General features: G+C 46.2%; 1 protein-coding gene across 5 annotated transcripts; it reads left to right on the forward strand.

The window, feature by feature from the left end:
- The first annotated feature begins 930 nt into the window (after nt 1-930).
- On the forward strand, nt 931-20,821 carry smarcd3b (SWI/SNF related, matrix associated, actin dependent regulator of chromatin, subfamily d, member 3b). 5 transcript variants are annotated; one of them, XM_052054353.1, is made up of 14 exons: nt 931-1,382; nt 10,103-10,317; nt 11,617-11,706; nt 13,211-13,253; nt 14,586-14,708; nt 14,797-14,922; nt 15,008-15,103; nt 15,282-15,383; nt 15,969-16,130; nt 16,332-16,429; nt 16,785-16,920; nt 17,017-17,139; nt 17,393-17,494; nt 18,025-20,821. In XM_052054353.1, the coding sequence occupies exons 1-14, from the start codon at nt 1,371-1,373 to the stop codon at nt 18,076-18,078; spliced, it is 1,482 nt and encodes a 493-aa protein (XP_051910313.1). In that variant the 5' UTR covers nt 931-1,370; the 3' UTR covers nt 18,079-20,821. The 5 variants fall into 5 exon arrangements, with proteins under 5 accessions (XP_051910313.1, XP_051910312.1, XP_051910311.1 ...); XM_052054352.1 differs by lacking the exon at nt 931-1,382 and adding an exon at nt 5,999-6,723 and having other exon boundaries at nt 14,800-14,922; XM_052054351.1 differs by lacking the exon at nt 931-1,382 and adding an exon at nt 6,001-6,723.
- Nucleotides 20,822-21,504: the final 683 nt, after the last annotated feature.

Consider the following 21,504-nt stretch of genomic DNA (forward strand, 5'->3'; position numbering starts at 1 on the left):
CAAAACTTTACCTTTCTACACCGTTACCCTGATTTGGATGAAAATGTCCTCAATCGCCATGAATGAGTAGATGGGTTTTTCTAAATAAGAGCTATAATTCAACTGTCTTTTTTTGTTTTTCTGCTTGGTGTTGCAAGGGCAATGTTAGATACAAGAGCTGTAAGGTGGCAGTAAACTCAAGTCACTTGACAATAAGCAGTAGTTTGGAACATTTTGAACAGTTCTTCAAAAAGAACACTTCAAGCTGTTTAATGGCACTCCCACATGAAGCTGACCGTAAAACTAAACAGTGAATTTCCCATTGTATATTTAAACCAACCTGACAACTTGACCTTAAGAATAATGCTAACCCATCGTGGGGAAAAACCACTGATGAACTAACTAACCCTCAATAGCGGTGTTTGAATACCTTTTGTACACCTTTTTTTATTAGCAGTAGTTTTCCATGTATTTTCCAAAGTTTAAGGAGACTTGAAAGGGATGACTGGAATTCATTTCAATGGGGAAAGATGGTTTGAGAAATGCCTTCCTTGCCATTACGAGTATGGTCTTTGAACAAATACAGCTCGTATCTCAAGGTAAATCTTTGTGAAATGCTTTGAGTGGCTTCCCAGTGTAATGCAGCCCACGTTTACACCCACAGCTGTATAGAATATTTCATGTTTACCTTTGCCAAGGCTGATTTTTTTAACGCAATTCCGCTGATGCACCAAATGTAAGTCTGCTGAATTTGAAAATGTTTTTTTCCATGCTTTTTTTTTGCAGTCCCGCTGCCTTCCTGTGCTTCTAGTTTTCTGCATACCCTGCGTTTTTTCAACAGCCCCCTCCTCTAAAGAGAAAAAAACAGGCAGTCTCTTTGTGTCTGCTATTTGAGAATCTCCCCCCTCCAAAAAAACAGTGGAGAGGTGTTGCACTGTAGGGAACCCTTCATTCAGCCCACAAAAAAAGGAAACGCAGCAAGCGAGGAGGCTGATAATTTGCCGACACTCCCTCCCTGTGCTCATTTTTCAACCCGTCGCGTCGTTCTCCGGCGGCTGGCACAAGCGAAAAAGCATCGGCGCCTGCGCTCCTCCTCGCTTGCCTTCCCCGGCGACGCTTCACCAATTCCGGCTTATGGCACCTCCATCTCCGCAGGGCCAGCAGCAGCGGCAACGGGGCTGCTCACAAGTCGCCGTCCACTGATGGCCAAGTGAGACGACAACGTCTCCTCCTCTGGCTCTTGTTGTTTGTTTGGGGTTTTTTTTGCTCCCTTTTGAAAAGCCTCGAGGAAGTTGAGGAGAGACCTGACTGTACCGGACCAGAGCGGAGCGGACTGGACGACTGGATACATTCGCCACTTGGTTACGTTGAGTCGGCTAAAAAGGGAGAGGATGGAGAGAAAGGTACGGAGCGGACCTTGTTTGCTGCTTGACTATTATTAGCACGTCACTGTTGGAGCCATCGTGTAAACGGCTCTATTTGGGCATTTTTGGGGCCCCTGTTTTACAATGGAGGGGAATTTTTCAGTGTAAAATGGTGGTATTTTGGCCTCGGTACAGCCGCATAGTGCAGGAGGCAGCAGGGGGATATTGGTGGGGGTGGGGGTTTAGGCTACTTCGGTGTGACTGCATCATCAGGCGCCTTCCTCACAGCCTCCGAGGTTCAGCAGACAGGAGCTTGTTAACCTTGACTGCGGATGGGAAAACGAGACACTTGAGCCCCAGGCAAGGGGAGCCCGAGCCCGTTTCAGAGATGGGGGGCGGGGGGGTCTGGCCTGCCGTCCTACCGGCCTGCTGGATTGAGCACGGTGCACCATTTTATTGAAACCCTTAGTCCTCCTTAAATCTTGACAAAAAGTTTCACTTGTGGCCTTTCTATGGCACCAGGCACTCCCTGTTCACTTTGTTATTTTCAACACTTTTCTTCGGGTGTTCCTTATTAATGCTGTCTATGACAAATTGATGTTTATTGAAATCTAATACCCAGATGGGTGTTAAAATAATCATGCTGGAAGCAAAACTACACCTATCTTATACACTCAAAAATTAATTGCTTTTAATTCGGGTTAATTCTGAATGTTCACTGTACAGTTGGCCTCTCATCTGAACACAAGGCCACATTGAGGTTAATTAAGTTAAATTTCCACTCCTTTTTAGACTAACAGTTCATGTTTTATTTTGAGGTATTGAAACGAATGTATGTAGTTCTGTTTTTCAAATCAGAGGACTCGGCAAGCTTCGCTGAGCATATCTTAAATGTAACTTAATGTAGCACCATCGAAGGGAAAGCATTCACCATTTTTGATGAGAACGGAGCACATGTTATCTTTTAGAAACAGTAACATGAGGCTCAAATTTGCTTCATTTAGCTTCGTACACTTTCAGCTCTCAAAGCCCGTCTTTGCGTGTAGTTATTTACGTTAAAACAGTATTAAATGTTCTTGATGATCAAAAAACCTTCAATTTTTCAAATAAAAAAAAAAGAACGTACTGCGCGTGCAGTAGTTACAATTTCAAAACCGCAAGGAGTCTCATAATGAGTTACTCATGGAGTGTGTTGTTGTTGTTCTTGTTGTTTGACCTGCTCAGCATAGAGAAAGTGGTCGCGAGTTAGCTTATGCATTCCATCAATTTCACCAGGAAGGAAGTCGCTTGAATTTTCTCGCTCTACCCAACAACATACAGTGCCGCTTTTCAGATTAACGCCAGTTAATGTCTTCTGTTCCCTCCTGCTGGCAATTCATATAAGTGCTTAGGGACTGGAACTGCTGCATTGGCTTGCTGTTGGCTTGCTGTTTTGTAATAAGAACTACCTGGACGTGGATGTGAATTTATAGGCCTTGAGTGCAGAGAAAAAGCTCAGGCTGCCTCGGGCTGCCTCCTCCTCCTTCTCGCCTTCGTTTTCTCCTCTAGTTTCCTGTTCATGGATACTTGGTGAGTCAGCTTTGAAAAAAAAAAGCACCTTACTGTATAGCGAGATGTGCTATCTGGCACGCTATCTGGCACCTAACAGTGGCGGACTGTACATGTGATTTCGAGCTTCAGTTTGCAGCCCAAAAAGGATAACAGGATGATTAGTATGCAAGGTAGCGTCTCTGCTTCCAATGTCTGATTTGGGCAATGGCTGCTTCACAAACGTTCTGTGGGGAATGCGCCACGGTTCCCCCCTTTGAGTTCCTGAGTTTGTCCTCCTGGTGTGTCAAAGCGGGCTTTTGTTTGCCAAATAGTAGGTCGGTCATCACACTGCTCGTCTTTGTCTTTTGGTCTTACTTTCAGGCCTAAATGGACAATGGGGGCACTTCCCTCTATAGCAACGGAGGAATGTGAACCTGTTAAATGGCAGTTTTGTTGTCCTGGAAACAAAATGGCTTCCGGGGCAAAACTTTTGCACGTGATTAATTTCCACTGAATGAACTTCAGTGTAGAAAGAAACATTTCACGTTCCACTCGGAGCACACACACACACACACACACACACATGCACACACAAAAAGACTTATGAGGTGGATTCTGTTCATGACCAAGGTCATTACTAAATTTGCTTACATGTCAAATTCATTTTAGCCCTGAATTCATTCAAGCCCCCTAAAATGCCACAATTTTTTTTTTTTGGGGGGGGGGGGTTGCCGTTTTTCAGCAAGACTCCTTGCACCGTTTTGCGTAAAGAAGAAATTAAGTGACTTCATCAAATGTCATTATGGCACGCACTGTAGTATCTGTGAGTTGGATTTGTGCAGTGGAGGGCCGGGTGAATGACATCAAGATTTGAAGTCTGCGTGTGAGTGCCTGAATATTAGTTGTGTGCTACAGCAACCCTTTGCGCGTGTTCTCGAGTGCGTGACAGTACCATAATTGCTTTTTTGGGAGTGTGGGGGCATTTTAGGTCTGCTTGGGCAGCCACATAAATTATGCTAGAAACGTCTTAAAGCCTTTTAAATAAACCTAACCTTAATTAACCTTGCTATGAAGAAATGTCCCAATTTTAGCAGCCGTAGCGAGTGACGATTCAAAGTGTCCGTGTGTTCGTTCATTTGTACTCGTGGTGTGTTCCAAAGCGGCGTATGGGTGATGTTGAAGCCCGCGGGGGTCATCTGAAGCTGTCAGTCTGTCGTGTCCGCAGGCAACTTTTGGATTTGTTGGGGGCAGTGCAATGGAGTGATTTTGTAACCTAATTCCAGCTGACCGGTCACGCTCGTGTCCTTCAAGTTGCTTATTTGGTTTTTATCATCAGAGCGTAACTGGCAGGTTGACCCACTTCCAAGTTGGGAAACACGAACAGCCTGTCTTCTTTCATGCAGGACTCAAGAAATCACAGAATATGTCCTGTCGAGAGGCAGCGTTTCGGAGGAGTTGGAGAGCTTGAAATTCAACGATGGCTTTAAACAATTCATCGATGATTCATTTCATCATCGATTAGCGGTGGAGACTAATCAAGTCATTTGTTTTTACGTGGCTGTTTTGTGTGCCGGCTCAACTTTTGCAAAACCCTTGATGGAAAATTTTGGTTCGTTCTCCTGGCCCGGATGCGTTTAGTAAGGTACTTTCTTCAGATGATGACGAAGTTGTTACCCTGGCCTGGCTCTCGTCCCGTTGGCTGCTGTAGGTACAACAAACAGGAAATGGAGCAGGTGTCGCTTTGGACTTCTGATCCTTTGTCTTGCGCATAAAAAAGAAAATCTTTAGTGTTCCTCTTTATTCAAGTACTGCACTTTTTGTATTTTGCTCACGTTGTTGAGCTGCCTTTGGGATTTACCCCCCACACCCCCAACCTTTTGGGTTTTTGGGGCTTTTGCTGGCAGTCCAGGAGTTTCTTTTGTATGCAGGACAAAGACACCTCCAAGTAGGACGCCAGGCTCAAATCTCTCGATTTTCTTTTGCTGCTTCTGTCTGCTTGACAATCAAGCTGGCCAAGTTGATGGAGGTTCACAGCAGGGTAGATGAGCCTTCCACTGGCCGCAACATTAGGTACACCCGCACAACCGTTTCACTCTTTCACATATAATTGTATATAATTATGATATTCTGGCACACTGTCGAGTTCAATCGAAAACACCAAGATCTTTTTTTGGCGGGGGGGGGCATAACATTTTGGTATTAGTTTTATTTTATTTTAATGTTAACAAAATACAGTAAATATACATTTTTTTTGTTTCCTTTACTACTAGACGTTGGAAGAATTTGTTGTTTTGGGGATAAAGGTCCCAAACCTGCAGCATTGATAAAATGTTATGTGATGTGTTGTGTTTATTATTTTCGTGTTATTTGTTTTGTAAAGCGCTTTGTTACAGCTGCAGCTGCTGTGAAAGCGCTATTATATAAATCAGGATGGATTGTATTGTATTGTAAAGTGATGTCACGTGCACACCTGGCATGTGGATAGTATCCATGCATCCATTCCTTAACTGCTTGCGCCCCCTGTTGGTCGTACGATTACACAACAAGTCAACCTTGCCCCTCCCGTCCCTGTATCACACACATTGGGACATGAGCATTTATTTATTTATTTATTTATTTAACTGAGGGATTCAGTGAGGGTACGGCAAGGGGCGACTTTCCATACAGGTGGGGGTTGTAGTGTAAGTGGTGGGGATCTCTCTCCTTGACATTGGCCCACTCGGCCTGATAACGCTTCAACGCCCGCGTGCGGGCACGTTCACATGTTCAAATTGTGTAACAAATGTTTCCAAATCTTTCCGATGACATCGTATTCTCCACATTGCCCAATTGCCACATTTTCTGTCCAGTTCCCACATTTAACATGTCTGACAGTTTTCCCTCCTTTGACATTTGATTGTTTTCATTCCAAGTCATTCCACATCATCCCGCAATGATAACACAGCGTTTCACCTCAGGCGTACACTGGCGATTTCTTTCAGAAATTGCAGCGTCAAGTTGAGAGGTGTCAAACGGACGCACCGCGGGCCAGAAGTGGTCGGCCATAGAGGAGAGAGAGAGAGCAAGTTTGATCATCAAAGCAAGCCAACATCTTAGAACCCACCCTCGTATTATTTTTTAAATGTCCATGAATGAGGATACATTCAACGAATGGTCTTATAATACGAAATGTTCAATCCTTTTTAGTTATGGAGGAGGCATGTATTTCCAGTCATCTTTATTTTGCGCATTTGACATCACTTGCTCTGTGTGGACATTTCTGCCAACAAGAAGCTGCCCCTTTAAAAACGCCTCCGTCTTTTGCGACCTCCGACTCGGTCACCCCATCGCCGGAGCGCTTGGCAAAGTGACCCCCTCCCCCCTTTTCCTCGCTGTATGTGTGCCGCATCTTATCTTACCAGCGGAATGCCTCACAACAGCTGTGTAGGGGGCAGAGGTGGGGGGGGGGGGGGGGTCGGCAGGCAGTGGGCTGGCCGAAACCCCCCTAGTAGGCCCCCCACAGCAGCAACACTCCCCCCTTCTCTCTCTTTTTCTCTCTCTCTCTCTCTCCCTCCCCGTGTGAGCGACATTCCGGGCTGGTGAAAGGCAAGTTAAAAGTGAAGCAGACACACAAGCAAGGGAAAGAGGGAGGAGGAGGAGGAGAGCACAAAGAGAAGGAAAGTGGAGCAGGGGAGGGGAACGGGAGGCTGGCTGACGGCGGCCAGACAAAAGAAGGAGAAGGCGAAGGAGACGCGGAGGGAGCGCAGGCGAGGCGGAGGGGGGAGCGCAGCAAATGGCCACGGAGGAGACGGCGGGGGGAGCCAGGAAAGCCACCAAGAGCAAACTGTTTGAGTTCCTGGTCCATGGAGTGGTGAGTCGTCCGCTCGCTCGCTCGTCATTGAATGGGGTTTGGGGGGGTGGGCGTGAAGGTTATTTCCGGCCCCCTCCCGAACGGAACCCTCGTCGCGCTCGGCTCGACCAGAGATGGAGGACGCGGGAAGAAGCAACCGGCCGGCTGCCCCCCTCCACCACCGTGTCTCGGGGCTAGCATGCTTCGCACACGAGGATGGAAGGGAGGCGGGAGAACGGATGGGTGGTGGTGTGTGTGTGTGGGGGGGGGGGGGGGCGGGGGGGTCAGCAAGCGTTGGTGGCGGTGAACAATCGCTCCATTCATGTGGGAGATGTCAGGTTGAGGAGACGCTCAGGAGGTTACCGCGACTGTTCGCGATCCCCGGGTGGGGGGGGGGGGGGGGGGGGGGGGGGCAAATGGACTTTGGCCTAGCGTGCGTTTAGCTGGGGACAGCATCGAGAAGCAGGCGAGCAAAGTCGCCGCTAAGTTCCAGCGTGCCGCCACTCCAGTCGGACGACTGCTTGCTTGCACATTGGTTTTCAGTTGTCAATGTGCACACTTGGTCTTCTCCTCAAATGGTCTTTCAATCTCGCGTGTTTCATTCAAAAGAAAAAAAAAACATTTAAAAACAAGATTCAACAAACTTTTATGTCGACTCTTACATATGTTTTGAATATTTTATTCAGAACAAGGTTTAACGTGCGGCCTTCTTTGAATACAAAACAAATTGCAAGCATGGAATCGATACTAAAAATTGGAATAAAATATTTCGTAGTTTATGCCAGTTTCATTTTTTTCTTCCAAAGGCCCACTTTTGATGAAAGTCCATCCGTGTTGTCAAAGCAACGCAAAACTATAATATAGTTTATGTGTATTTAATTATGTGTCTTTGGTTGAAAACAAGGAAAACAAACTTCTTCTGCCCTTGCCAGCCAGCGTACAAAACAGATCCTGCAGTACAGACAAGCCACACGGGCTGTGTCAAATCTTCATTTTTGGCTACGCTGCAGCTGTTGGCTGGCAGGCCATAGTTTGGACACCCCCAGTTTAAACCTGAAATAAAAACTCCAACCGATTTCAACACTTTTTAAACACACTGTTAATGGATTTCAACACACACACGCGCGAGCAAAAAAAAAAAAGATCTGTGACATGCACTCACAATATCACCCCCATTAAAGGTACTCATACACTCCACTCTCACAATTACACATCACTTTCTGTCCTTTTGTACTATTTTATTATGGTTTTATATAAACACAGTGCTGGTTTTCATTCCTCAAACCACAAAATTGTGGTGGCTTTTCTTAGGCGGAACGGGTAAATGGGGAGTATTCATTAGAAAAAAAACAAGCAATCCATTGAGGTCAATAAAATCAAGGGTTGTTTAAAAAAAATAAAGGTTTTGCTTGGCTTTCTGCTCTTTAAAAAAACACATTATTTTCAGTTGTTTAGCAGGTAGTGAGCTTTTTTTTTTTGGAAAAAGAAACTTACATGTTGCATGCAGTATTTCGAACGACCACCTACTCGAGCTTAATGCTAACACATAATGCAAAATGTCATCGACGGATGGGCAAACAAAACCAGCACCGATTCAACTTTCACGATATTTGAGGACAAACGTTTGGTCATACGTTGAACTGGCACTCCAGAATACTCACAGGCATACCATATTTATCCTCTGCAAAGAACAGCCGATATTATTGTAGTTTCGTAGTATGTCTGGATGTGTTATAATGCCCCCTGGTGGGCAAGGTGTCGAAATGTGAAAGCACAACTTGCGTTGTCAATGTAGAAATCTTAGAATGGTGAAGCCAGCTCCAGGTGATGTTTTCTGACTCGGATGCAGACAGTCAGGACGGCCTTTGTTGCAGCTCGCGATGGCGTTTGTGGTGACCGCCTGTCTTCTGCGACGGGTATGATGGAGATGCGGTGACGTATTCCTGCCTTTGACGCGAGCGGTCGTGACGGCGGCGACAATGGCTCGGCTGATTGATGAGCCTCACGCCTGCGTCCTCCCTGTGCGCCAATTAACCTTGATGAGGAGGCCAGACACTACCCCCCCCCCCCCCCCACACACACACACACACAGACTCACGCCCACCTCCCGCAAAAAAGGCTTTTCGGATGGAAAACCGTCAGAGCGTGAGTGTTTATTTTGCTGCTTGTGGTTCAAGCCTGGTTGTTTCCACTCTGCTCGTGGAATAAAGCTCTCACGCCCGTTTAGAAGCGCTACCTTGACTCGGTGACAGTTTGAGCAAATTGCAAAGTCCCATTTGAGCTAATTGCATTTCTTTCCTTCAATGTTCCGATTGCGATTTATTATGCGCTGATTTTTTTTTTCAAGGTCCCCGTCCCATTAATTTTTTTTCCCCATTAAGTCTGAAGTCCGATGACGACAATCGTGCAGACTCATCGGTGGCGTTCTCACCTCCAACTCCCCGGCCCCTCCCCCCCCTCGCCCAAACAAGAGTGACAGCAGCGCCTGTTCATCATTCTTCCGATTACCACAGCTTCAGCTTCAAAACTACACTCACGTCTTTTTTGTCTGCGCCTTTTCATCCCGCCACCGTTTGACTTGTCACTTACGCCATTTTTAGTCACGTTTGGTCTTATTTCTGGCATCGTCCCGTTTTTAGTCGTGTAACGGTGCGCTTTGTTTTTCTCCACGTGACGTTTGTGGACAGTCTAAAGATCACATCAGCCTTTGAAATTGACAAACAAGACAGGAAGGAAAAAAAATATCCGGGCAAAGCTACTTGGGGGTTATAAAATGTCACATTACATTCCAGAACTACAAATAAATGTTTTTTTTTTCAATGCTGTATGGACAATAAATACTCTTCCATTTTCTCCATTCGGGCGTCCTGTGGAGATTAGAAGAAAACCAAAACAAGAGAATTCATCACAAGAGAAGGGCTTTTGTTGCCTTTTGTACATTTCGGTGTGCCGTTCTTGTCACACCACGCTTTGCTAGCGCAATTGTAAATCCTCAAAAAGATCATCGGAGGTGGCGCGCGGGACGCAGCTGTTGGCGCCAGCGCGAGTGACAGGCGCAGGTGAACGTGGGGGGGGGGGGCCATTTGCTGCCGGGCGTCAACAACTCCTTCATGATTGTGTATGAGCTCATTTTAGTCGTGTATGGATGAAAAAAAAAACACAACTACAACTCAGTAGTGTGTTCAAGATCCTTTCGGTAGTGAGTGTGAAAGCTAATCCTGAATGCATACGGAGCTCAATTTTTTTCATTCCACCCCAAGTTGCTCTCTCAGCACTCCTGAAAATTGTTTCTAATGCACTAATGAAACATTTTCACATTCACACAACTAAAATGCTGGTACCGCACTCCACTCACAAGTAAACGTTGGGACTGACGACGTGCGTCGCTTGTCGCCCGCAGCGTCCCGGCATGCCGTCCGGGGCAAGGATGCCCCACCAGGGAGCGCCGATGGGCCCCCCCGGCCCGCCGTACGGAGGCAACCCGGCGGCGCGTCCCGGCCTGCCCTCCCCGGTGATGGAGGCCGGCCGCAAGAGGCCCGCCCCATCCCAGCAGGTCCAACAGCAACAGCAGCAGCAACAACAGCAGCAGCAGGCCGTCCAGAACCGGGCCAGGAAGTGAGTCCAACACACCACAGTCCAGAGAAAAAATGCTAATTTAGATCATTTGAATGTTTGACTCACGGGATGACGCACAATCAACCGATTCCATTAAATCTGAAACACGGCAGATTGATGGATGGGACCAACTGACCTGACCTGCGTCAATTGACTGACCGGAAACACAGCAGACTCCGATTTTATGATCCGTGGACTCAAGTTATGGGTGACGCACATGTTTTGTCGTTGCGCTCGTCATGGTGGGCTCATCACAATTCTTTCAGGCCTTATTTGTAGCCAGAAGCTCATCACATTTCCTCATTAAAGGAGAATCCAGATTTCCTTTGATCACCCGCAGCTTGGGCCAAATACCGGACCCGACTGGACCGGATCAGAACAGTTGGATGGATGAGCCGTCCGTCCTTTTTTCCAGGTGACTTTGTGAGGCGTGCTCGGGCAAACAACCAGATTGCCAAATTGCCAGCAGCTGAGCGGCGCCACCTGCGTTTTCTCTGTGTCATGGAGACGTTTGAGTTGCGGTTCAAAATAGCCCCCGCTTCTTCAAATGGGCCAAGTTGTTTGAATGAAAGGCGGGGGATTTGATGGAACCTGACCTCTGTTTGCGGCATGGCGCTGTGAAGGAACTGTGATGATCAAGGAACTATCTGGAAGTGAGTTTTCATTCAAACAAAAGTAGTGTTTTACCGCCGTCCAGGAACTGTGTTGTGCGTGAAAGGATGAGACAAAAGAAGAAGAAGATCCTGCAGGATTTTGGTGTCAAGGAGCTTCATTTTGGACATTCGTCTTGTCGTCAAGGAACTTGATTGGTATCGCTTGAGTAGTTTCCTTCAGCCTAAAATGGTGCTTTGCCGCCATCCTTTGGCATCTTGGTTTCAAGAGAACAAAGTTCAAGTGCGTTGAGGAGTTTTATTTTGTCAAAAATTGTCATTTGCAGTTATCATGAGGCGTTTTGTGAGCAAGGAAGTGAGTTGAGAATAGAAAAAAAATAGTGTTTTGCCGCCATCCGGTGGTAACGTAGGCAATTTTAGACCTTTCTTTTTGGGGTGGGGCATTTGGCAATCCACAGCAAGGACCGATTCTTCTCCAATGAGAAGAATTGGAAGATTTTGGAGACCTTCCCAAAGTAGGAAATTTTTCTGTCTTGTAAAATTTGGAGGTTTTTTTTTTCCTCAACAGCAGGCAACTTTGAAATTCCTGAAGTTTGAGATTACGGGGAGGGATGAGAAGGCGGTGGCGGGGGTGTCCCCCCCGCCTATTCCCCGAAGAGTTTTGTCTAATGGCTAAACCGCTCCCCAGGAAGCCTCTGGGATTCCCGGGAGGCGGCGAGATGGCGGCCAGGCCCGTGGACATGCGGGAGCCCCAATCAGATCCCACGCTTGGATCCAAGTAGGAGCCCTAAAAAGAGACACGCCCGCCCGCTCGCTGCATGCCCCCTTTTCTCCTCTTGGGAGCCTCCCCTCAAGCCCACACCCGCAACCACCAGCACCCCCCTCCCTCCTTAGCGGTGCATGCTTTGGACTTGGAGCATGGCATGATGGGAAAGGATTTCAAGTCAAAACCAACTCTGCTTTATGTGTTTCACCCCCCCCCCCCTCCCCAAATGCTCAAGTGTGTTTGGATGTTTTCCTTCTTCCCGTGGCCGCAGGCTTCAGCGGCCATCGTGTTCCACCATTTGGCATGCTTGACGGAAAGCCGTTTGAGCTTTTCTTCCAGGCGGCTCCGACTCAAGAATGACAACTGCGATGATGGGAATAAAGGCTCAAACGGGTTTCTCCGCTGCTCATGAGAAGCCGGTGCTAACAGTATGCATCAGCACTTACTAAATCTCATGCAAATAAGATTCGACCCATCGCCCCCCCCCCCTCCTCCCCGAGTGCTAACCACTAACAAATAAGTTGCTTTAATCCTCTACAAAATCATAAAAGAAATTAAACTAGCCCCATTTACTGACTTTCGAAACATTTTGCAAACCACTTGCATGAATTCAACACGGGACTGAATGCAATACACGCACACACACACACACACACACACACACACACACACACACACACACGCACACACACGCACAAGAAAATGCTGACAAAAGCCCTTCAAATACATACCATGATATTTGTGCCCCAAAAAGATACTCCCTAAAATTACTTAATAAAACATGTGTTTGTTTTTTTTTTTGTATTGTAAATAATGCAATTGATATTTATTCCAATTAGAAACTGTTCGGCATTCCTTTAAAACTCCCAAGATTGTAACAAATCATTGATTCGTGTTTAATCATTGAATTCAGGATAACTATTGCAACATTAAAATAAGATTTTAAAAAAAATATCTATTTTCTGAATGCATTAATTGAGCCTTTAAATTGACGACGTAAAATGTACCTGTTTGATTTTATTTTTTCCGTAACTAATGTGTTCATTGGTTTATTGTAAATTGTAAAATGACCAATAGTGAAATAAATTATTACAATGTGTTATTCACAGTACATCACAAAATAAAGATTTTATGAAAGTCAAATAATTATTTGACAACAAATCCTTTGATTTTCAATTCTCATTTTTCATTATTGTCCATGCGCTTTCGGACTTGCGTACGTGTGCCCGTGTGTCGGTCTTTTCCAAATGTTCAAGTTTCCCCGCACGGCGACACGCGGCGCCTACGTGGATGTCTGGAGCATTTTTGGCTCTCAGAGGCTTCGCGTGTCTCTCCAGGTGCACTGCTGCATTGATTTTGGGAGAGCCCCCCCCCCCCCCCCCCCACACACACACACACACACACAGCTGTGCCGCTGGATGCGGCCCAGCATTTTAGCAGATGGCCGGCCGCTCGGCTATCAGTCACCATAGTAACATGCTCCCTTTTTTCCTCCTCTTTCTCTCCCTCTCTCCAGTGCAAAGAGAAGGAAAATGGCAGACAAGATTCTCCCACAAAGGGTAAGGCTCCATTCTTTTCTTTCTCGATGGAGGGGTCCAATCGAAAGATCCTCTTGACTTCCGATGTCTTGGCAAGGAGCGCGATCGTTTTGGGCATGTTAGTGGGCTACTTTTGCGGGCTACGTTTTATGGGAGGGAGGCTGGCGGATTCCGGTGGGACGAGGCGGATGGCAACCGGGAGACGCACGGAGAAGCTAGTTGAAGGTGCTCGCGTGGGTCAGGGAGGGGGACAATGAAGACGGCCATTTACAGGAAGGAGCAACATTCCTGGTGTGTGATATTGAAATGTGCCCTCAGTCACATTTTTTCCATTCCTTCACACGATGATTTTAATGATGGACCCAAACAATCAATTTGGTGTGAAAATTCCACTACCGCACATTGGTTGGTGTCAACACAAATTGGACGACTTCCTTCATGTTCATCGAGTTTCGTTTTCGGTGGATGAAACGATGTTGGGGTTGACTCCTTTTTTTTTTTTTTCATCAAATTCACCTGTCCTTGAAAGTAAAATGGCTGACTTCCTGTTAAATGTCAGTCATGGTGCTGAATCCTATTATGATAGAAATCCATCCATCCATCCATCCATCCATCTTCCGAGCCGCTTGATCCTCACTAGGGTCGCAGGGGGTGCTGGAGCCTATCCCAGCTGTCTTCAGGCAGTAGGCGGGGGACTCGGAATCGGTTGCCAGCCAATTGCAGGGCACACAGAAACAAACAACCATTCACACTCACACCTAGGGACAATTTAGAGTGTCCAATCAGCCCGCCACGCATGTTTTTGGAATGTGGGAGGAAACCGGAGCACCCGGAGAAAACCCACGCAGGCCCGGGGAGAACATGCAAACTCCACACAGGGAGGCCGGAGCTGGAATCGAACCCGGTACCTCTGCACTGTGAAGCCGACGTGCTAACCACTGGACTACCGGGCCGCCTTATGATAGAAATGTCCATGTTTTTTTTTACGTTTCATAAAAGCTTCTTTGTCCTTGTCTTCACAAAATTGGCAAGAAATGTTTGACTTCCTTTTCAATTTCGGATCCTTGAGGCTTTTTCGTGTGCCCTGTGACTGAAGTTTCTGTTCAATTGTGGGCATGAGTCACTGCGTTTTTGTGTCAGTAGGCGATTTATTTGTTGCTGTTTTAGTTCACCTACCCTGTATATGACATGCCTGTATCACCACGAAGGACAATTATACACATCCCAATATTGCTACCATTATCTTCACCAATACAGACACAGATCCTGTTATTGCTGCAGATATTTTGGAATAATGAAGGCAGGTGCTTGATCAAATCACAAAAAAACAGTTTTTGTGTTTACCCTCTTGAGATCCGTGAGCTGGTCCCCGAGTCCCAAGCGTACATGGACCTGCTGGCCTTCGAACGCAAGCTGGACCAGACTATCATGCGGAAGCGCGTGGACATCCAGGAGGCACTCAAGAGGCCCATGAAGGTAAGAGCGCCAACAATTTGCCCTGCCATTTGTTTGACAAAGACGCCATTAACGGATCCCTCCCCCGTCTGGCCTGCACGGCTGTCAGCAGCAGAAGCGTAAGTTGAGGCTGTACATTTCCAACACCTTCAACCCGGCACGGCCCGACGCCGACGACTCGGACGGCAGTATCGCGTCGTGGGAGCTGCGGGTGGAGGGAAAGCTGCTGGATGACGTGAGTGATGACGCTACTGAAACCGAATGTCATGCACAATGTGAAAAAGGAAAAAGTATGAATATTCTGTGTTTTTCTTGTTCAGCCGGGCAAGCAGAAGAAGAAATTCTCCTCGTTTTTCAAGAGTCTGGTGATCGAACTGGACAAAGACCTCTACGGACCCGACAACCACCTTGTGGAGGTTGGTTACCAACCCTCGAAATTGAAACCAGAAGATGCTAAATAATATACACTTTAAATATAAAAAATATTTTTTTTCACACGTTTTGAAATTACATTTTTGCAATGGTACCAGCGACAAATTATTCGTTAACTTTCACACGGAGCAGCCCAACAAAGTGCGCGTATTTGTTTTTCAGTGGCATCGCACAGCCACCACGCAGGAGACGGATGGCTTCCAAGTCAAGCGTCCAGGAGACGTGAGCGTGCGCTGCACGCTACTGCTGATGCTCGACTACCAGGTGTCAGAACACATCGATCGTGTTTTTTTGTTGTTTTTTTTGCATATTGACTACAATTTCTTGGAACATGTGGCCTCTATTGTTCAAATATCTAACCGGGAAAAACACATACAGCAAATTGCTGTTGTGACTTTCGGCCTGTCCCATCAGGTCACCACAGATTTGTTTTTTCCTCCCCTCTCTTGGTCGGTTTACAACTTTAAAAGCTTCTGGAATACATTTCAATCACAGAAAATTCAAGGCACTGAACTATGTCGAGGAAGTTAATTTGGACAAAAAAGTAGTGCTTTGCCGCCACCCGATGGCATGTTGTTTTTAAGAGACTGTGTTGAAGTCAGTTGAGGAGTTCCATCTCAGTGAAAGTGCTTCATCACCATCTTCGGGAATCTGTCGGCCATTCTAACCCATCCTGTGGCGAATTACTTACCTGCAGATCATCTGGCTGTGGGCAGCAGGGCTCACTCTCTGTCCCACTAAATTTTTCCTTCCCTTCAAGTAGAGAGGGCAATTAATTTTGCCAGCCGTGCATGATAGAGAACTTGAGCGTTTCCAGGGGCAGTGGTCTCATGCTTTTCTGTCACTCAGCCCCCCCAGTTCAAGCTGGACCCCCGTTTGGCGCGCCTGCTGGGCATCCACACACAAACGCGCTCATGCATCATCCAGGCGCTGTGGCAGTACGTCAAGACCAACAAGCTGCAGGACTCGCACGACAAGGAGTATATCAACTGTGACAAGTACTTCCAGCAGGTACCCACCTTGGCCACCAGGGGGCAGTGTAATAATAAAAACAAACAGAAAAATAGACTTCGACTACTTCTCCGTAAGTTGCTGTAATGAGTCATTTTTCATTGAGGATAAAGCATATGTGCCTGTAAGTCTTGTTCTTTTTAAGTCTTGTATCGTTGGAAATCGGCGGCCGGTTGCAATGCCGTCTTTATGTGATTTCAGATCTTCGACTGCCCGCGGCTGAAGTTCTCCGAGATCCCCCAGCGTCTCACCAACCTCCTGCTCCCCCCGGATCCAATCGTCATCAACCACGTCATCAGGTGCGTGCCCCAGCCGCTCACGACTTGAAATTGAAAGAGCCTTGCCTTGACCACCCGACGGCGGCCAAAAGAGGCTGCGATTATTTTGCTTCCGAAACAGGCTGCTAGAGGAGCAGGAATATTGTACCTGTGCTAAACAGTCACAAAGTATGTTTTTAAAAAATGGCAATCTGGCGACCAATCCTGGTTTTCACGCCTATACACTGCCAAATCAGGTTCTTTGTTCTTCGTGGAACTCTGCGCAGGGCGTAGGCAGGGTAAAATTTCACAAGCGTGATGTATTTATTTATTTAGTTTTCAGGATAAAAATGACGCATCCAAGTGTGATAAAGCGTGCGTCTCTCGTTTCTCGCAGCGTGGACCCCAACGACCAGAAAAAGACGGCGTGCTACGACATTGACGTGGAAGTGGAGGACCCACTGAAGAGCCAGATGAGCAGCTTCCTGCTGTCCACCGCCAACCAGCAGGAAATCGCCACGCTGGACAACAAGGTGACAGACGGACAGCCGGACGGGCGCCGCCGCCGCAGCAGACGGACGGACGGACGGACGGCTCGACTAACGAAAGTTTTTGTTTCCTGTTCGAAGATCCATGAGACCATTGAGTCCATCAACCAGCTGAAGATCCAGAGAGACTTCATGCTGAGTTTCTCACGGGATCCCAAAGGCTACATCCAGGACTGGCTCAAGTCCCAGAGCAGAGACCTCAAGGTTCCCCTTTGCACTTTTCATACTGCCGTGTTTGCCGCACTCTTTCAAAGTCTCGGCGAGACGACAAGACATCTGCTGCGAGATTATAGATTTTTCCGTCACGGGAAATAGACATAAAATGGGTTGATCCATGAAAAGAAATGGTGGCTTTCTGTCGCCGATGCTGAGCGTGATGACTTGTGAAGGACATTGCAGATGGACCCCCCCACGGTGGCACTCACCTTGCCTTGTCTTGTGTTGCATTGCGTTTCAGCTGATGACTGACGTGGTGGGCAACCCCGAGGAGGAGCGCCGGGCGGCCTTCTACCACGAGCCGTGGTCCCAGGAAGCCGTCAGCCGATACTTCTACTGTAAGGTAAGCAAAAAAAAAAAAAAATCTCATTTGTCTTTTTGGCTTGACATGCATTTATGTATTACATGCTTTTGAAAGGTCACCCCCCCTTTCTTTCTTTTTCTATGATGACCAAATGCTCCCTCGTTTTTGTTTATTTGTACATAATTATCGGGAGGCCATTTGCCCACTTTGGTGTTTTACACTTAGACTTACAATTTTACACTTAAGTGCTAACATCCTGCTGTTGCTTTGATGGTTTTAATTGCTTTTTTTTTGGGTGGGGGGGGGGGTCTTTATATTTTTACGGTGAGCAAACCTCCTCTTTTTGATGTTTGTATCTGTTGTTTTTGAAATACTTCTGCTGTAAGATAAGACAAGGCTTTCATGATGCCCGTAAGGGAAATTCCGGGTTGGCAGACCCTCTCCCGTCCGTCTTTGCAAAATTGCAATTATTTTTGATCTACTTCTACCGGCCCCCGGCTGGCTTTGGTGTTGATGTGATTTTTTTTGTGATCTGTTGCTAATTGTGTCTGCATTGCCTGTACCTGCAGATCCAGCAGAGGAGGCAAGAGCTAGAACAGGCCTTGGCTGTCCGCAACACCTAAACAAAGACCCCCTGCACTAGCGTGTGTTCCCCTTTACATGTGTGTGGCTTTACGCATGTGTGTGTGTGTGTTGGCATTGTTCTCGTCGAGGGAAGACCTCCGCCAAGGCCAAAGGTCAAGGTCAGAATATTAGGTACACCAGCACTGAATCATACTGCGTGTCTCATATTGTATCCCCCATGTTATGTAGCTAAATAACCCAAATATTAGCAACAGCTCTGCGTCTGATGCATCCTCTTTGTGTGTTGTCTTTGTAAAGGTACCTAATCAAGTGGCCGATGAGTGTATTTTGCCACAAATTCATACATTGCCAACAAAGAAACAAAAAAATAATGCAACTCTGTCGAGTCATTTTGCTCAGAGCTAAATGTCTTTGGCGGAGGTAAAAAAAAAAAACAAGTAGCGAGACCGCAATGAAGGGGTTTTTGTTTTTTTTTCGATGTTCTTAGACTCAAGTACAATGAAGATTTCAGATCATGCAAAAGAAAGGGACAAGGCAGTGAACGCTTTGGTTTGTGTGTCTTTGGTCTTCATCCCACCAGCAAAGTGATTGGCTGAATGCAGCAGTCACACACTCAAACTTGATTTCATTTCTCCCTTCCGAAATCAATCAGAAGACTTCCAAAGTGTCACATTTGAGTGTCGATGTGAACACTCTCTTCGGTGTTATGCAAATCCATTGAAATATTGATCCCCTCCCCGACCAATCGCAAATGACGAGCGTGCGGATTGGCTGCCGTCGCCTCACTAGCATGTCAACGCTCACGGTGAAGTCGATTAAACGAGCTGCATTTGTGTTTTTTTTTTTACAATTTCCAATGAGACTGCATGGGAAGCTAACAGTTGGTGTGCTAACGTGAAGCAAGAGCGCAAGGCGAGTTGAGAAATTGTGAGGGTGGCTTGATGATGATGTTACGCCTTGCCGTGTAGTCACGTGTGACAGTGGTGCCTTGAGATCACAATTGGCCAAGTAGTGAAAGTCAAAACAGATAAGGAAATGTCCTCTGCTGCAGTAGGACGCCAACAGGCAAGCATTTGGAGAAAAAAAAAATTAAATACCTGAGTCATCATCAAAAGGGCATGCGTTTTTTTTTTAATAAGGAAAAGCTACTTGATGAAAAGAGTGTTACAAAATCATGAATTCCTTATTTCATGCTGCTGTGCCTGCCTTGGCACTGGGGGGGGGCAGGATAATGAAGTCATGCACTCATGAAGAATAGTGCTTCTACTACTGCGACTCGGTAAGCTGCTGTAATAGTCTTTTTTTATGGAATATATGCCTGCAAGTATTGTCTGTCTACATGTGTTACTCCACATTTGATGCTTGGAAAAGCGCAAGTGCAAAATAGGAGTATGCCAATGGCGTTTTACATCGTTGCTGAGCATAAAAGTAAGCGGACTTTCCTAATGAATACACAAGGTGTATTTATTTCGTTTTCGGTTCGGTTTTGGTCTCAACTCCAGGTAGGCGTGGCAATAAACAGACTGAGAGGCCTTTTGGGAACATTTCCTCACCATCGGCCCAAGGAATAAGAATAAGAATGCTCCAGTCAAACGAAACACCACCCGAATGACAGCTCGAATCTCGAAGAACTCACAAGTCGACTCCCCGGTATCTCGAGGCACCGCTGTATTTCCAGTGAGATCATGCTAACAGTGAATATGATAACATGTAGCAAGAGAGCAGCCCAGGTTTTGTGTGTGTATGTGTGTGTGTGTGTGTGTGTGTGTGTGTGTATGTGTGTTTTTACTGATGACGAGATGTGAATGTAAATATGTTTTGTGGTTTGTTGTCTGAAGGATGTGCAAGACGTCAACGGTGGGCGGCACATGTGCTCATTTCACTTCAGCTCACCGCATGTGTATGTGCATATTTTTTTCTTTTTTTTTTTTTTAAAGAAGGGTGACACTTGTTTGTTTTTGCGTCGAACGAAGATTTGGTGTTGGAACGCGGCAGATGTTCCCTTTTTTCTTCTTTTTTAATTCTGCACTGTGCTGTAAATTGTCCGCCTCCTCCTCCTGTTGATCGTCAGCCTCGCAGGCGACACAATCGTCAGTCTAAGCAATTCAGTCGACGCACGCGCTTCTTCACTCCTCTGCATGCTTCTATCCATCAAACACTAGCTGTAAATAAACACGTATAATGCATACGCTCTGTACACTTAGCATGTTGCTCAAATTGGACGGGCGGAATAATAAAAATAACTGTGCCGGTATTTGCTTCAAAATGCAACTTTATTCTCTCGAGATTATAAAAATGACGATAGTCTGGAGGTATCATAATTGCTTTTATTCAGTGTGGCCCTTCCGTTCCATTGTTTAAAAAAAAGCCTTCTGAAACTTTTTGCCCAAAATAATCTAACGAGCTACCAGCGAAGCAGTTTAGCTGTGTTTTTTTTTTCTTACTTAGAGCATAAAAACAAAATTACAGAATAAGCATTAGTTGTCCTGTAGCTCTTTTGGTATTCTAGTCGAGTCCAACAGCCGATTAACGAGAGCTGGAGAAGACTCACAGCAGCTCGTGACGAAAAGTCCTCAAACATGTCCGCTCGCTCCCTGCATGTTTTTCTTTTTCCAAGCCGGCGAGGCTGCTCTTCACTTGAACACTGATAAAAAAAAAAAAATGGATGACTTGACATACAAAGACAAAAAAAAAAAAGAGGAGCAAAAGGGACAACAGCTGTGACCTTGTGTGACAGACTGGATGTAAATAAACAAGCGCTTGCCAAAGTTTGTAAATGCCGCCGTGTGCGTCTTCAAGTCTCCTTTTTTTGGTGTGTGTTGATCTGATTTGACCTTTTTTTTGTTACCAAACACCCTTTTTAAAATAAATGTATTAATATTTCAACAAGCTGTTTTTTACTAGCCTGATTTCAAAACTAGTTTGTTCAAAACTTGATCCGACTTGGATGATGAGTATCATATTGTATGGGTTGAGCAAGGTTCCAGAGATGTGAACCTGACCGTGGATGCAATGAGGAAACAATGGCTTCTCAGTTAGAGAGGAAGGTTATGAGCATTCGCAGGGGTCACTGAGCGCCTACTGTATGGCCAGTGAGATGTTATATCACCCTGGCCACCCCACTGAAAATGTTTGGGCTTTGCCCCCCCTTTGCTTATGTTTGTTCTCTTTTATTGGGTGTTTTTCAATAAGTTTTTTTTTTTTTTAACAGGCTAACATGGTGGTTGGTTGGCTCGGATCAATGAGCTGACGTGATCATAGATACGCACTTGTGTGTTACGCTTATTGCGACGTGAGTCAGTGTGTGTAGAGAAATCATCCTTGCAAGTTGCCACGAGAAAAGTATGCGCTGGGATGTTGTCGTGACGTGTCCATCTCCTCCAAAGGCAAGCAGGAAACCGGGTGGCGCGCCAGCGAGCGTCAAGGGCACAGGGATTGCATTGTAGCACGACTTTCAAGGCGCC

The sequence above is a fragment of the Hippocampus zosterae genome, chromosome 20 (genome assembly GCF_025434085.1).
Source record: "Hippocampus zosterae strain Florida chromosome 20, ASM2543408v3, whole genome shotgun sequence".
Classification (NCBI taxonomy): Eukaryota; Metazoa; Chordata; class Actinopteri; order Syngnathiformes; family Syngnathidae; genus Hippocampus; species Hippocampus zosterae.

Excerpts from the sequence above, each read along its gene's own strand:
- smarcd3b (XM_052054351.1), top strand. The coding sequence starts at position 6,646 with ATGGCCACGGAGGAGACGGCGGGGGGAGCCAGGAAAGCCACCAAGAGC. Across the intron at positions 10,318-11,616 it reads GTCCAGAACCGGGCCAGGAA|GAAGCCTCTGGGATTCCCGG; the intron begins GTGAGTCCAACA and ends ACCGCTCCCCAG. Across the intron at positions 15,104-15,281 it reads CCGACAACCACCTTGTGGAG|TGGCATCGCACAGCCACCAC; the intron begins GTTGGTTACCAA and ends TTTGTTTTTCAG.